Source organism: Pongo pygmaeus, chromosome 12, assembly GCF_028885625.2.
Source record: "Pongo pygmaeus isolate AG05252 chromosome 12, NHGRI_mPonPyg2-v2.0_pri, whole genome shotgun sequence".
NCBI lineage: Eukaryota > Metazoa > Chordata > Mammalia > Primates > Hominidae > Pongo > Pongo pygmaeus.
Window position 1 is genome coordinate 122,214,041 of NC_072385.2, and position 15,042 is coordinate 122,229,082.

The window sequence follows — 15,042 nt, forward strand, 5'->3', positions numbered from 1 at the left end:
GGAGGGATCCCGGGTACAGCCTTCTCCTCTCTTTCTTCACCCCTCCCATCCTTCCCAAGTGCATAGAGAAGGTTGGTCTTTTACCCATTTAAATTTAAAACATCAGGAAAAACATTTATTCCAAATAGTGAACAATTCATAGCCTGAAGATTTTTTTTAGAATATGCTTGATAACACACCCCAGAAAAAGCAACAACTTAGTAACTTACCAAAAACTATTTAAAATTCACACACCTGATTTTCAGAGAAGTCTTTCATCGGTCTCATTTATTGCAATATTTTCTAGCTTTGCATCCAGTACAACACAATAAAGTATTACAGTGATTTTTATCATTGCACCAGCATATACAAATACAGATCAAATGTAAATAAAATGTGCTTACAGTGGTGATCCAAACATAAAATTGCAAAGGGAATTCTCTTTGAAAGTGTAATTATTTTTCTCCAATGTACCAGGTATATATTTTTCTCTATGCCAAGTATACATATTTTTCTTCATCACATGTGACAAACATTTGATGACTTGTCACTAAGTGGGATTCTTTTCCATAGGGCAACTTTGAAACGTGTGGTCCAAATACAGCATTCCAGCACATGACCTCAACATCACTGGGTTATAGTCATGTACACAAAGATAAACCAACTCGTATATGCGTGAGTGCAGCCCATATACAAATCTCACTTTCAGAAGCCAGAAGGCAGATGTTAATATGCCAGCCTTGCCAGGGCTCACGTTAACTTGACACAGATCTGAGAGTGTGACTTTCCGGAAAGCATGCTCTGTTTCAGGGTGCGGTGATGTGGAAGTTTAAGGTACATCAAAATTCGGGGTCCAAAATTGCATCCTCTGAAAACTCCACCTGCAGAGTGTGCTACTGCAGAGGGCTGCCCGGATGCGAACTGCATGAGGGATACACCTCCCCATTCTCGCAGCCAAAGTTCCTCCCGGGTGCAAAGGAGAAACTGTGTGAACTTTTGCAGGCCCATGAGCTTATACTTAGTTCAGAGCAGCTAAAATTCACTCAAAAATACCTTCATTGCATAAAGAATGAATATAGCCTCTTTAGGTTACTAGTGAACAAGCGCAGAGGAGTTAGTTAAGGCAGGACTATTTTTTCTTCTTTTTTGACATAGAGCCTCACTCTGTCACCCAGGCTGGAGTGCAGTAGTGCAAGCTCGGCTCACTGCAACCTCAGGCAGGACTATTTTTAATTATTTTTAATACCTCCAAAAGGGAATCTGCACATGCACATCCGTGTTTCTAGAGAAATCTGCAATCGATGGCAGATCTATGTTTGCCTTTGTGTGTCCACATAAACCATCTGGCAAAGGCATCCGATGCTAACAGGGCCCACCAACTACAACGGAGGCAACAACTCTGTGGATTTTCTTTCACAGAAAGAGTAAAATTTCATTCAACTGTTCCATTTTTTGCCTCCTGTGATTCTAACAATGAAATTTAAATAGGAAAATGTTTCAATCGTTGGAGTAAAACACTCTTTAAAAAAATAATGCTTCAAAAAATAAAGCAAAATCTTTTACCAAAATAATTCTTTCACTTTTCAAATTGTTCTGTCCACAAGCCAGTGTAATAAGTGAAAGAATCACATTCTGTCAGCTTAAAGAATGCCACTCAAATTATTACTTTTTCACTTGCCCTTAATTTGAGTGGAAAAAACTAAGGAAAATAAATGACTCATAAATTCCAAAAGAAGGTCAGTCTATGAGAATGAGAGAGTAAGGCCCTTTGGATAGTCTAACACATATATCTTTTTAATATATTAATGACAGTGGTATAGAAAGAATATGACTAAAATGCCTAGCACAGTAACCTAATCAGAGTAAAACAATAAATAATATCTAAAAGAATATAGTTTAACTTCTTGAAACTATTTTCTTAAAACCAACCAGTTTCTTCGGAGAGCTCCCAGTAGAAGTCAATATCATTATCATTTGGCATAAGTGCGCCCAAGACCACATGGTCAGCACCACCTTGCTGGATGGAAGGAAGCGGGCAGTGTCAAACTCACTCAAAATACTGCCTTAGTAATATTTACTATCATTTTAATCTAAGGCGTTGCAAAGTTACCATGAGCTAGATAAAGCGCATTCTCAATAAAATGTCTGCCATAGATACACTAAGGCATAAATATTCCAGCCTTGAGCCACAAAAACTGGGGGGAGATATGCCAATTAAATAGACTATCTTTAACCAAAGGAATTAAAGAAAAACTTATCACCTAAAAATGAGACTAGTCAGCAAATACTGTAAGGGGCCCATCCAAAAGGCCAAGTCTGAGGCCAAGCCTGGACCCGGTGACGTCTGGATTTCTAGCAGAGACCTCAGATCCAGGTCACATGAGCCTTCACAGCCCTCCCCACTGTGTTCAGAAGGTGGTGGCACTAACATTGCTATAATGGAAATGTGCCCCCTACTTTGCCAAAAACCGTGCACATCTGGCATTCCTTGATTGACCCTGTCCTAGGAGGGGACAGCCCTCAGACAGCCACCTTCTGCCTAGGTTTCACAGCCCCAGACTGCACATGAACCAACAGCTACTTGCTGGAGCAGGCCGGAAAGGCAGCGTCGTAACTGGCATTAAGCCACAACTGAGGAATGCTTTTCACGGTACAAATGCGACCAACTCCTCACCTAGAAAGTGCTCCCTTCCTATCTTGCTTAGAAATGTCAGCCCCGGGGTGGGGCAGGGGAGAAATGCTTCTCAATTCTCTCTGCTGTCAGGCCAATGATGACGCGCCAGGCTCCCAGGTGGAGCTGTGCACTCCAGGGAGACCTATCCTTTAATGGGTGACAACCAGGCTCTGCACTGCTGGCAAGAGACTGCTTGGGACATTTTACGCTGAGGCAGAATGAATGTCCTGGTTTTCAAAAGGTGGCAGTGGCTCTCTCCAAAAGGTGAAGTTACTGAAGGTATCCGAACAGGGAAAGTCTGAAGAATGGCTTCTTTTCAGCAACGGGAAAACGTGGTCGACTACTTCACAGAGTCTCACATACCTGGAAGGAAAGGGACATTGTCACTGCCACTGAGTGACACCAGCTATGCACCCAGGGCTGCACGAAGAAGTCAAGAGAGATCTACAACCTCAAGGAGCGGACCGCCTACTTATCGACATGACTGAAGTCATTCTAGAATAATTTGTTATCGATTAATTGAAAATGAGAGATAAAAATGAAGAGTATGCAAACGAGGCATCAGAGAAGGCTCTGGGGAAGAGGTGGGTGGGACCTGACTTCACTTGAAGGACAGGTAAAGGGGATACAGCCAAGCAAAAGACGGCAGGAGGAAGTCAGCATGGCCATGGGATAGCGACTGCTGCAAGGGTCACATATGGGACATCGGGGGAAGAATCACAGACAAGGCACATCTTTGGAGCACCAGACAGAGATTGCTTCAATGCATAGTGAAAAGGACCTGGGTCAGTCCTGGGGTTAAAGAGACATTAATTTGATGTTCAGCTCTGCCATTTACTAGCTGCGTGATCATGGGCAAATGGCATAACCTCTGTAAGCCAATTTCCTCCACTGTAAAGGGAGGAAAATAAAAACTATGCCACAGTTTTAAGGATAATTAAATAAAATAAGATATGCAACATTAAAATAATGTATACTGGGTGCTCAAATGTATCTAAACGACAAATTATCAACACATCTTAGAGAAAAAAGTCCTGGTAGGCATGACGGTCAAGAGACCTGGGCTCTCCTGCTTGCTGTAACCTTGGACAATTGTCTTGCCCTCTCGGAGCTCTTCGTCTTTATAGTCTGTGGAGCTGAATTAGAGCAGGGCTTCCCAATGATTCCTAAAACGTTCTCTTGCTCTCTTTTATTTGCATGCCCAAAAATATGTTCCATGTTAGTTTCTGTGGCTTATACTATGAAAAGAAAGTTGCTATATTGAATATGCATGTTCAGACCTCCAGGCACCTCCAAACTGGGATTCTGGCACACCCAGCCCTCTGCCAGCCATCCCCAGATTCCTCCTTGACAGTCACTGATCCGTGTCTAGTTCCAAATTGCTAAGAACCTAAAGGAACTTTCAAAATCCAGACTCCAGAAGTGTGCATGTTCTGAGGTATAAAATAATACATTAAATGAGGCTGAGTGTCTATATTTCATAAAGGGCCTCCAAAGGACTTCTGAGAAACAGTGTGTTTGCATAAAATGGCAAAGTGATGTCTCCTAATACAAAACCAAGAGTTATGTCTTTCCTTGGGATTCAAACAAACAGACAGATTTTTAAAATACCTCCCGGCTTTAAGGCTTATTTGTCTGAGGTTTGTGGCTGCGGCAGCAGGGCCCCTCTCTGCAGGCTTGACTACAAGGTTGCGGTGGGCACTGGAACCAAACCCACTCTCACACTCCCTGAGCGGCCAGGCCGAGTTCCATCTGTGCACCTCCCCCAGACCGACCTCCACACACAGTGCTCCTCCTGAGCAGGCAGTAAGCACAGACACTCACAAACGAAAGGGAGAAAGAACTGAGCTGCTCCCGCTGTGTGGCCCCAGTCTCTGAAGACATTTCAGATGACTGTCCCAGTTCTGAATGACAAGCATCTACTTGGCTCAGAAATAGCTATACCAAGTTCAGTGCCAGAGAAATGTGAGCTTCCTGGGGGAGGAGATTTACTCTCACAGGAACAACCCCGCCTCCAGTCCAGGTGTAAAACGTCAACATCCCCTGGCAATGAGTAAAGTCTGCAGAGCTCCACCCTAGGCCAAGCCATGGGCGAGGAGTGCATTTTAACCCTAGACCCTCAGTCAATGCAATGACTGCAGAGGCCACCTAGCCAAACCCTCTCAGATGCTGGAGTCCCTCTTTCCGTGCACCTCATGGCAAGACCTGCCACTTTCCCATTCCTGGACAGTGTCTCATTGGTTGAAAGTTCTTTTTGATCCTGATATGGTTTGGCTGTGTCCCCACCCAAATCTCATCTTGAATTCCCACGTGTTGTGGGAGGGACTCAGTGGAAGTTAACTGAATCATGGAGGCAGGTCTTTCCCATGCTGTTCCCATAATAGTGAATAAGTCGCATGAGATCTGATGGTTTTATAAGGGGAAGTTTCCCTGCACAAGCTCTCTTTCTGCCTGCTGCCATCCATGTAAGACATGACTTGATCCTCCTTACCTCCTTTGACCATGATCGTGAGGCTCCCCTTTTTTTTTTTTTTTTTTTCTTTTAGACAGAGTCTCACTCTGTCACCCAGGCTGGAGGGCAGTGGCGTGATCTTGGCTCACTGCAACCTCCGCCTCCCGGGTTCAAGTGATTCTTCTGCCTTAGCCTTCCAAGTAGCTCGGATTACAGGGGCAAGCTGCCATGCCTGGCTTTTTTTTTTTTTTTTTTTTTTTTTTTTTGCATTTCTAGTAGAGACGGGGTTTCACCATGTTGGTCAGGCTGGTCTTGAACTCCTGACCTCAGGTGATCCACCTGCCTCGGCCTCCCAAAGTGCTGGGATTACAGGCATGAGCCATCGCGCCCGGCCTAAATCCTTTTTCCTATATAAATTACCCAGCCTTGGATCCATGTCTTTATTAACAGCATGAAAACAGACTATAACACAGATCCTAAATAGAAACCCACTAGGTCCTCTCCAGCCTGGGGAATGAGAGGGGAGCGGGAACGAGACATTGTCACAGTCAGCCACTTAGAACAGTGGAGGGGGCAGAAACCGCAAGGAAGGGTTAAGAAAGGAATCAAGTTCCTGCTGTTTTTCTGCCAATCAGGAAGCAGCCTGGCACTGCCTCGCCTTCTGCAGGAGGGAACAGGGCCTTGGCTCCATCCTCTCCTCTCTCTGCACAAACCTTGAGGACTGCTTGGGTACTGGCATGACTGCAGGGTGAGAGGAGTCTTGTGGGGCAGCCCCAGGACTCCTGTTAGCCTAGAACTGCCCTATTGACAATCAATTAGAATCCAACTAGTATAAGGACCATCTTGAAAGTAAAAATCTGCCCTAGAGGGAACTTATCTCTCTATCTCAAACCACAGGAGCTACATGGAGAAAACCAATCCATAGGAATCTCCTAGAACCAAACTTCTCCAGTCTAACTCTTCCAGATAAAGAGGAACCCCTCAGGCTCTCTGGGGCCACTAAGGCCAGAGGCTCTTTTGTTTTTTGAGACAGAGTCTAGCTCTGTCACCCAGGCTGGAGTGCAATGGCACGATCTGGGCTCACAGCAACCTTGCCTCCCGGGTTCAAGCGATTCTCCTGCCTCAGCCTCCGGAGTAGCTGGGATTATAGGCATGCGCCACCACACCCGGCTAATTTTTCTATTTTTAGGAGAGACGGGGTTTCTCCATGTTGGTCAGGCTGGTCTCGAACTCCCGACCTCAGGTGATCCGCCCGCCTCAGCCTCCCAAAGTGCTGGGATTACAGGCATGAGCCACCGTGCCTGGCCTGCCAGAGGCTCTTTTCCAGGTCTGCACAGACCAGACCAGAAGAGGTGTAGTCTCTGAAATAGACAAGGCAGGAAGACAAGGGTCGGCCTGGGCTGATGTCACCCAGTGGGCCAACTTCCCAACAACATGGAATGAGGAAATGCTCTCCATCCTAATAAGTTAGGAACCCGAGGGGGACAGGATAAAGTCAAGAGTGATTCTGAGCACATGACGATGCCTCATTAGAAAGAGTAATCCCATTTAGACCACCGAATCAGGAAAACTGGGCTTTGACCAAAAATATGAAGGGAATTCTTAACAATTACACAGCAATGTCTCTGGTAAGAAACATTTGGTATGTGAAGAGATATACAGTTCCTCATCTTTAAATATAGCTTCACATATTTCAGTTTGGTTATATTTCTCATTCACATTCTAGGCTTTCAAACCTAACTTGGCAAATCTAAACTACTAGTTTTCAATTTCATTCAATTCCATTCTGTAGCAGACTCTAACCACGAGTTTAAATTTTAGACCCAGAAGGGATCTGATTTAATTCCAGTTGTCTAAAAATTATATTTTGGACAAAATACAAGGAGTTAAAATACATTTTTTCATTGTAAGAATTAGAGATTAACATATAGGCAGCAAAGGGGAAAAGGTACACCGCAAACTGGGAAGCACCGTTTTAAGATAATAGTACTGATATCATAATCACATAAAACGTGTACAATACTCACGAAGAGATGTTGGTCTTTGCATGTTCCTGTACCAGCTCTCCTTTAGGGTTGACGGTAAATATTCTATTCAAAGACACTCCTACTTGCTTGTATGAATACACATCCTATATTTGGTAAAGGTGATTTAAAGTGTTCATTAGAAAAAAAAGAGTTCATTGTAAAAACAAGTCCCTGGTATTTCTGATTTGATGAAATATCAAATTTTCATTAACCAGAGCTCTACCTCAAAGGGGTGCAGTGAAAGAATATCCTTTGATGGGAAACTATTCAATTAGTTTTGCTCTCTGGGCCTCAATTCCCTCATCTGTTCAAGGACTGAGTTAAAGAAAAGACAACCTATCACGTCCCCACAATTCTAACATTCCTTCAGGTTATTCTTTGACCCATATTCCTACTTCATGAAAATCTCTCATAACTTTCAAAAGTAGGACTTTCTGATGGAGCAGTTAGTACCCAACTACATTCTCTAGAATACTTAGCTTTCCAGTAAATGTGGGCAATACGTGCAAAATCTCAAAGCGCTTCTTTCATGATATGAGACAACACTAGACACTTAAAACGTGATTCTCAGTAAACCATCGCAAGGACAAAAAACCAAACACCGCATGTTCTCACTCATAGGTGGGAATTGAACAATGAGAACACATGGACACAGGAAGGGGATCATCACATTCTGGGGACTGTTGTGGGGTGGGGGGAGTGGGGAGGGATAGCATTAGGAGATATACCTAATGCTAAATGACGAGTTACTGGGTGCAGCACACCAACATGGCACATGTATACATATGTAACTAACCTGCACATTGTGCACATGTACCCTAAAACTTAAAGTATAATAATAATAAAATAAATAAATAAATCAATAAACCAATAAATAAGAAAAAACAGAACAAACAAACAAAAAAAAAGTGAGATGCTGAATTCGCCATCATGGTTAGGACTGATTTTGCGGTTCCCTTCTGGTAGAAAGAACCTAATCCGATTAAATGTTCTTGCTTTACTGCTTTAATGAGTAATTTGAAATTTGGAGTTTTAAGTTCCACATCTCAAGCTTTGACCCATCTGCCAACCTTCAAAGAACCCTGGAGGCCATAAGATGATTTGTAATCCCCTTGCCTTCAGATGTGAGCAAGTGGCTCTTCACCAGGCTACTGCTTCTAGGATAAGAATCTGACTCTACATATGGTTCTCGGATAGGGCTTTCAGATGACAGCAACCAGAAAAGGCAGTCATTTCAAGGGTTCTTCTATACCCAATCTACTACTTACAGCCGGTCGGTTTCCAAAAGCAGCATAAAAGGGTTCTGTGTTGGGGAAAAACAGGTTTTTGATGTCTGTCAAACACTGGACTTTAAACTTTTCTGGCTTCTTTTCAATCACTTCTCTGTTAAACAAATAAATAACAGATTAACATGAGAGGCTAAGCTTCCTTTAGCATCAAACTGTTTTTAGCTGACAAAGCTGCCACAACACTAAGAAAACTCAAATCTTCAAAAGTTTAGTGTGTGTCAGGCAGCTGAGACATCCCAGAAAAGCAGGAGATGGAAAGTAAACCCGTAATTTCAAGTCTTTCTACAAAGAAAACACCAAGGATGAGCCATTTCACCAAGAGTTATCCTGGTCATCCAGGGAACAAAGAATGACAGAGCATAAAAACAAAAAGGAACATCTCCAAATTAATTCAATGAGGCTAGCATAACCTTAAAAACAAAACCTAACGAAGAAAAGTATGGGCAAAGTGTGAACCAATCTAATTTGTGAATGTAAGTGCAAAAATTCTAAAATATATATATACGTGTGTGTATGTGTGTGTGTGTATGCAAATTGTAGCAATGTATAAAAGCTGGGTTTATTCCAGGAATGAAATAGCAATTTAATATTTAAAATCAATATAATATAACACATTATCAGGTTAAAAGAGAAAAACATGATCATCTCAATAGATACAAAAAGGGTATTTGATACCAGTTACCTCCCAACTTAAAATTCATTTTTAAAAATATTTAAATTTAAAAAGAGGATTTGATACAATTTAACATCTAATCCAGATGAGAACTCCAACCAGGAATAGAAGGGAATACTAAAAAAACCTACAGTGAACATCTTATTAACAGTGAAATAAGGGTGGTCTGTATCATCATGGCAATTCACTGCTGTACTGCCTGTCCTATCAAATGCAATAACGTAAGAAAAATAAATAAAAGTTATACATATTAGAAAGAATTAGGGGAAAAAATTGTCATCACAAAAAACAAATATGCACATTAAAAAGATGAACCTACACATGAATTACCAGAATTAAAAAGACTCTAATAAGGTTAACAAGTCAATGTACCAAAAAAAAGTACAAAAATTAATCGCATCATTTTCCTGCATCAGAAACAAACAGAAAAGGTAATTGTGTAAATGGTATTTTAAATCAAATTTTAAAATATAAAATGTCTAGAAATAAATCTAACAGAAGATGTGCCAGACCTTTACAGCTAAAATTATAAAACTTTACTGAAATATATTAGGAAAGACCTAAACAAATGAAGAACAGACTAGACTCTTGAATTGGAAGATCTAATATAATTTTAAGATATTAATTCTTCCTAAATTGCTCTACAGATTCGCTGCAATTTCAATCAAACTCATAACAGAATCTTGGGTGTTTTGATGAAATTTGAGTCTAGAAGCTACGAAAACAAGCAGAAAGCCAGGCCTAGCACTTCCGATGCTGGGAAGGTGAGGAGCTTCTGCAGCTGTGGGAGCTGGGACACTATGGCCTTGGCCAATTCGTCCAGGCCTTTGCCAGTGGAACAAAACAGAAAGCCCCAACACAGAACCACACATTCACAGATACTTGCTCTATGACCACAATGGCATCTTGGAGCAGCAAGGACAGGGCAGTTTTTTTTTTGGTGTTTTTTTTTTTTTTTTTGAGATGGAGACTCACTCGTCACCAAGGCTGGAGTGCAGTGGCGCAATCTCAGCTCACTGCAAGCTCTGCCTCCCGGGTTCACGCCATTCTCCTGCCTCAGCCTCCCGAGTAGCTGGGACTACAGGCACCTGCCACCACACCCGGCTAACTTTTTGTATTTTTAGTAGAGACGGGGTTTCACCGTGTTAGCCAGGATGGTCTCCATCTCCTGACCTCGTGATCCACCTGCCTTGGCCTCCCAAAGTGCTGGGATTACAGGCGTGAGCCACTGCGCCCAGCCAGGGCAGTCTTTTTAGCACGTGGTGTGGGGACAAATGAATATCCATATAGGAAAAAAAAAACTAAATTGCACCCCTACTTCATTCTACCTAAATAAATCCATTCTTAGTGGACTATAGACCTAAGTGTGAAAGCAACACCTTCAGATAAAATCCAGGAGGACTGTCTCCATGCCCACAGGTCAAAGAAGACTTTGGTGATACACAAAAAGCACAACTACAGAGGAAACAATACATTCAATGACATAAAACTAAGTTTATTTTCATTAAAAGCTATGAACTGGGAAAAGATGCTCACAGCACTCCTGACAAAGGCTAAGTGATCGCCACCCTGTGCTGAGGGCTTGTTTTTGCCGACTGCACCACATGCATATCCACCCACTACATTCCCCTCCTTCATCCTAATTCAAAACCTAGTGGTAAAATCAGAACTGCACCCAGTTAAAGAGCTGTGCTAAGGAAGCTCATTTGTGTGCCCGTCAATGATAGACTGGATAAAGAAAATATGGCACATATACACCACAGAATACTATGCAGCCGTAAAAAAGAATGAGCTCATGTCCTTTGCAGGGACATGGATGAAGCTGGAAGCCATCATTCTCAGCAAACTAACAGAGGAACAGAAAACCAAACACTGCATGTTCTCATTCATAAGTGGGAGTTGAACAATGAGAACACATGGACACAGGGACGGGGACATCACACACCAGGGCCTGTCAGGGGGTTGGGGGGGAAGGGGAGGGAGAGCATTAGGACAAATACCTAATGCATGCGGGACTTAAAACCTGGATGATGGGCTGATAGGTGCAGCAAACCACCATGGCACATGTATACCTATGTAACAAACCTGCATGTTCTGCACATGGATCCCAGAACTTAAAGTAAAATTAAAAAAACAAAAAGGAAGGTCATTTGTGTTAGGGCAGACTTCGCTAGCAATTCTAGAGAACTCCACAGGACAGTTAGCACATGGAATGGCTTTGGCTTGATGGCAGCCCTAGGAAGGACCAGGCTGGTGGCCATTTGCCACTGGAGCACCCTGGCCTTCCATGAGGATGTATCAACTATGAGATTTAGGGTTTTAAAAATAATTCCTCCCAGGGAAAAAGCAATATACCTTGGACAATGATATTTAAATAAGGAAATGAAAAGGATCACTTTAAATGTATAGTTAGTGTTAGGATGTCAGAGTAACGATGTCGACTTTTTGCTTGGCCTAACAAAGCCTTACTACTTAACACAGGCTGATGAATGGCTTGTTGCAAATTGTCAGCATAGCTTAGGGACACAATTTCATTAAAATATCAGGATTTCTATTGAGATCAATGCTGTTATGATAGCTCTGAGGACTTGAAATACACAGGTTGTGCCTGACTTTTCTCCCCTAGAATGTGCATGTCTCAATTTGAGATCTTTTACTAGAGGAAAAAAGCTACTGCTTACACAAAACAACGCCGTGATGGAAAAGGTACCTACAGAGCTAAAGGAAAATACACAAGAATCAATACAGCATTTGGGGCCCACCTAGATTCTTCCACTGTTTGCATGATTAGCAGCAGCAAACAGTTCATCTGGTCTTCAAATTCAGGCAGAATCACGCCAATGACATTCATAAAGACCAAGTCTATGATATTTACAACCAGCCTTCAGCAGGGACCGATGTCCTGTGGTTGACCACAATAGCTTTTGCTTTGAGAGGTGTCTAGTAAATTGCCCTGGGCCTCCAACTACAGGGACATCCAGTGTTTTCTTCCTCCAACTCCAAGGGGCCAGAGTTAGTCTGGCTTAGCTAACTTGATATGGCCCCATAGGTGAAGGGAGGAAGGTAATGAGAAATTGGCTAGTGGTCTGTTAGAGGACCCATAAAATGAACAGTGTTTCCAGAAATCTAAGACAGAAAATGACAAGTATGATGGGTGTCAAAGGCCAGGTGAATGATGGTCATTCGTAGACAGGCCACTTAAGGATCCCTAAGGAGATGAGATAGAGGCTCATTGTCCAAGGGACATTAAGATTCAGCCGGGCCACTCAAGAAGAGATGGAGCAGGAGAGTGACCCAAAAAGACGGAACAGCATGTGCAAAGGCTCCAAGCAGAGACAACTGTCTGGGAGACACAGACTGAGAGGTAGAGACAAAAGAAATGCGCCTGGAGAGGAGGGGAGGTGCAGGCCATAAGGAGCCACCAAGCGCCAAGCTCCTGAGTCTGGACCTGGCCTGAAAGCCATGAGGAGCCAATGCAGGTGTAGACCTGTGTTTGGAATGATTTTTCTGGTGCCTGCTATGGAACACGGATATTGGCTGCAGAAGACCAGTGAGGAGGCTATTCTTACAAAAATTGCAGTTAGGAAGAGACAGGGTCTGAACAGGCCCACAGATGTAGGTGTAGGGAGAAGGCCTGGTACCTGTGCAGGGCAGAGAAGAGGCTGCTGGGACTCAGCAGCAGGGGTCCCTGGGGCAGCACCGTGCCCCTCTCGTTGACCCAGTGCAGGTAGCCCCGCGTCATGTCTGCCATCCCGATGGCACGGGCAGAACAGTAGAGAAATTTATATCCGTTCCTGAAAGACAGAAAACATTCACATTTTATGGCATCAGAAAATGGAATCTTTTTGCACATTCACAAATCCTGATCCACATCCGTCCTGTGGAGAATGGCACTGTTTCAAGTTCCCCCACATACAAAAGTCCACATTCTACAAAATCTTGCTTGCAATTGAGAAATAGGCTTAAATACATTTCACTGTAATTCACTAAGCGCTTTTGCATTCCCCACTTTGTTTAATCCTCAGGAGAACATGGCTGGATGAGTATTTTCCCCTGGTTTTACTGCTATGGAAACTGAGGTTCAGATGGATGAAACTGGCTCACCTGCCTGCGCTTGAGCCCTTCGTACTCCCCCTGGTCCCAGCTCTTGGCTAGAGCCCCTGCGACAAGACCACAGCCGCCTGCCAATTCACACACTTTGCTCCAGCATTTGCTTCATTCGCCCCTACACACACCCCATCAAATTCCTCCTCTCTTTTGGGTAATTCACATCAGCACATAAATATTCTGCAATCTCTCATTTCATCCTAAAAACAAGCCAAGCCAAAACAACGACACACACATACACACACGCACATACACACACACACACATACACATACACACATACACACACATACACGCCAAAACGTCCTTAGTCTCTCTCTGGCTAAGATACCATTTCTCTCTTCCCTTTTGTAGCAAAATTCTTCCAAAAAGCTGAGTATAAGCATTGAGTCCACTTCTTCACTTTCCTTCCTCTCCTCACACTCCCAGCAGACTCTCGTTCTCTTGTTCCCTTCCTTGCTGTCCCTGCACAGGTCACCTTGATGCCCATCTTGCCAAACCCAGGTATCAACTCTCAATTCCTGTAGGAATGGACTCCCCAGTAGCATCTGCCTCGGGGGCTCATTCCTTCTCCCAGAGCACCTGAGTCACTCAGCTCCCAGGACTCCACAGTGTCCGGGTATTCTCCTCCTCAGCAGCCACCCCTTCCCAGACACGGCAGCTTGCCTGCTCCCATCAGCTCTGCCAGCCTCAAAACGCAGCCTCAAAACCCAGGGTCTCAGGCCTCATTTCTCCACACCCCCCACACTCCCCAGAGGACCTGGGGACCTCACCCACTTCCACAGCTCTAAATGCCATATCTAGACTGAAGAAACTCAACTAGTCTATCCACGGCTCTAAATGCCATATCTAGACTGAAGAAACTCAACTAGTCTATCCACGGCTCTAAATGCCATATCTAGACTGAAGAAACTCAACTAGTCTATCCACGGCTCTAAATGCCATATCTAGACTGAAGAAACTCAACTAGTCTATCCACGGCTCTAAATGCCATATCTAGACTGAAGAAACTCAACTAGTCTATCCACGGCTCTAAATGCCATATCTAGACTGAAGAAACTTAACTAGTCTATGAACGCAACTTTATTGCGTTAGCAGGTCCATTTCACTTTTTTTTTGTTTGCTTGTTTTCGAGACAGAGTCTTGCTTTGTCCCCCAGGATGGAGTGCAGTGGCGTGATCTTGGCTCACTGCAACCTCCGCCTCCCAGGCTCAAGCAATTCTCCTGCCTCAGCCTCCTGAGTAGCTGGGATTACAGGCATGCACCACCACGCCCGGCTAATTTTTGTATTTTTTATAGAGACAGAGTTTCACCATGTTGGCCAGGCTGGTCCTGACTCCTGACCTCAGGTGATCCACCCGCCTTGGCCTCCCAAAATGCTGGGATTACAGGCGTGAGCCACCACGCCCAGCCCCATTTCACTTTTTTTAACCATCAAAAATTCAGTGTCTAGAATGAAATGTGCTCTAAGTATAAAATATATACCAAGTTTCAAAGTCTATTATAAAAAAAAGAAGGTATGCGCCGCCCCATCTGGGAAGTGAGGAGCGCCTCTGCCCGGCCGCTGTGCAACCTTCCAAGTGTAAAGTGACAGCCTTGTGTGTGACCTTTTCTATCTTCCCCAAATTTGCATTTTCGACATTAAAGTTTACTTTCTAATTAAAAAAAAAGGTATGATATATTTCATTAATCATTTTCATATTGATTACATGTCTAAGTGATATCATTTTGAATATGTTGGATTCAGTAAAATATATTATTCAAAAATGTTTAAACACTATCTATACACTGATATCTCCCAAATGCATGGACCCCGTCCAGACCCCTCTCCCAAGCTGCAG

General features: G+C 43.4%; 1 protein-coding gene across 11 annotated transcripts in view; it reads right to left on the minus strand.

Annotated features, from left to right (window-relative positions):
- Positions 1-238: 238 nt before the first annotated feature.
- Positions 239-15,042, minus strand: part of LPIN1 (lipin 1) — a 105,044-nt gene continuing 90,240 nt past the window's right edge. For all 11 annotated transcript variants that reach the window (XM_054475699.1, XM_054475706.1, XM_054475700.1 and 8 more), the window contains 4 exons: positions 12,736-12,888; positions 8,401-8,515; positions 7,133-7,236; positions 239-3,016 (listed from right to left, as the gene is read on the minus strand). In XM_054475699.1, the coding sequence (XP_054331674.1) occupies positions 2,857-3,016; positions 7,133-7,236; positions 8,401-8,515; positions 12,736-12,888 (532 nt within the window). In that variant the 3' untranslated portion in view covers positions 239-2,856. The remainder of the gene's footprint in view (positions 3,017-7,132; positions 7,237-8,400; positions 8,516-12,735; positions 12,889-15,042) is intronic.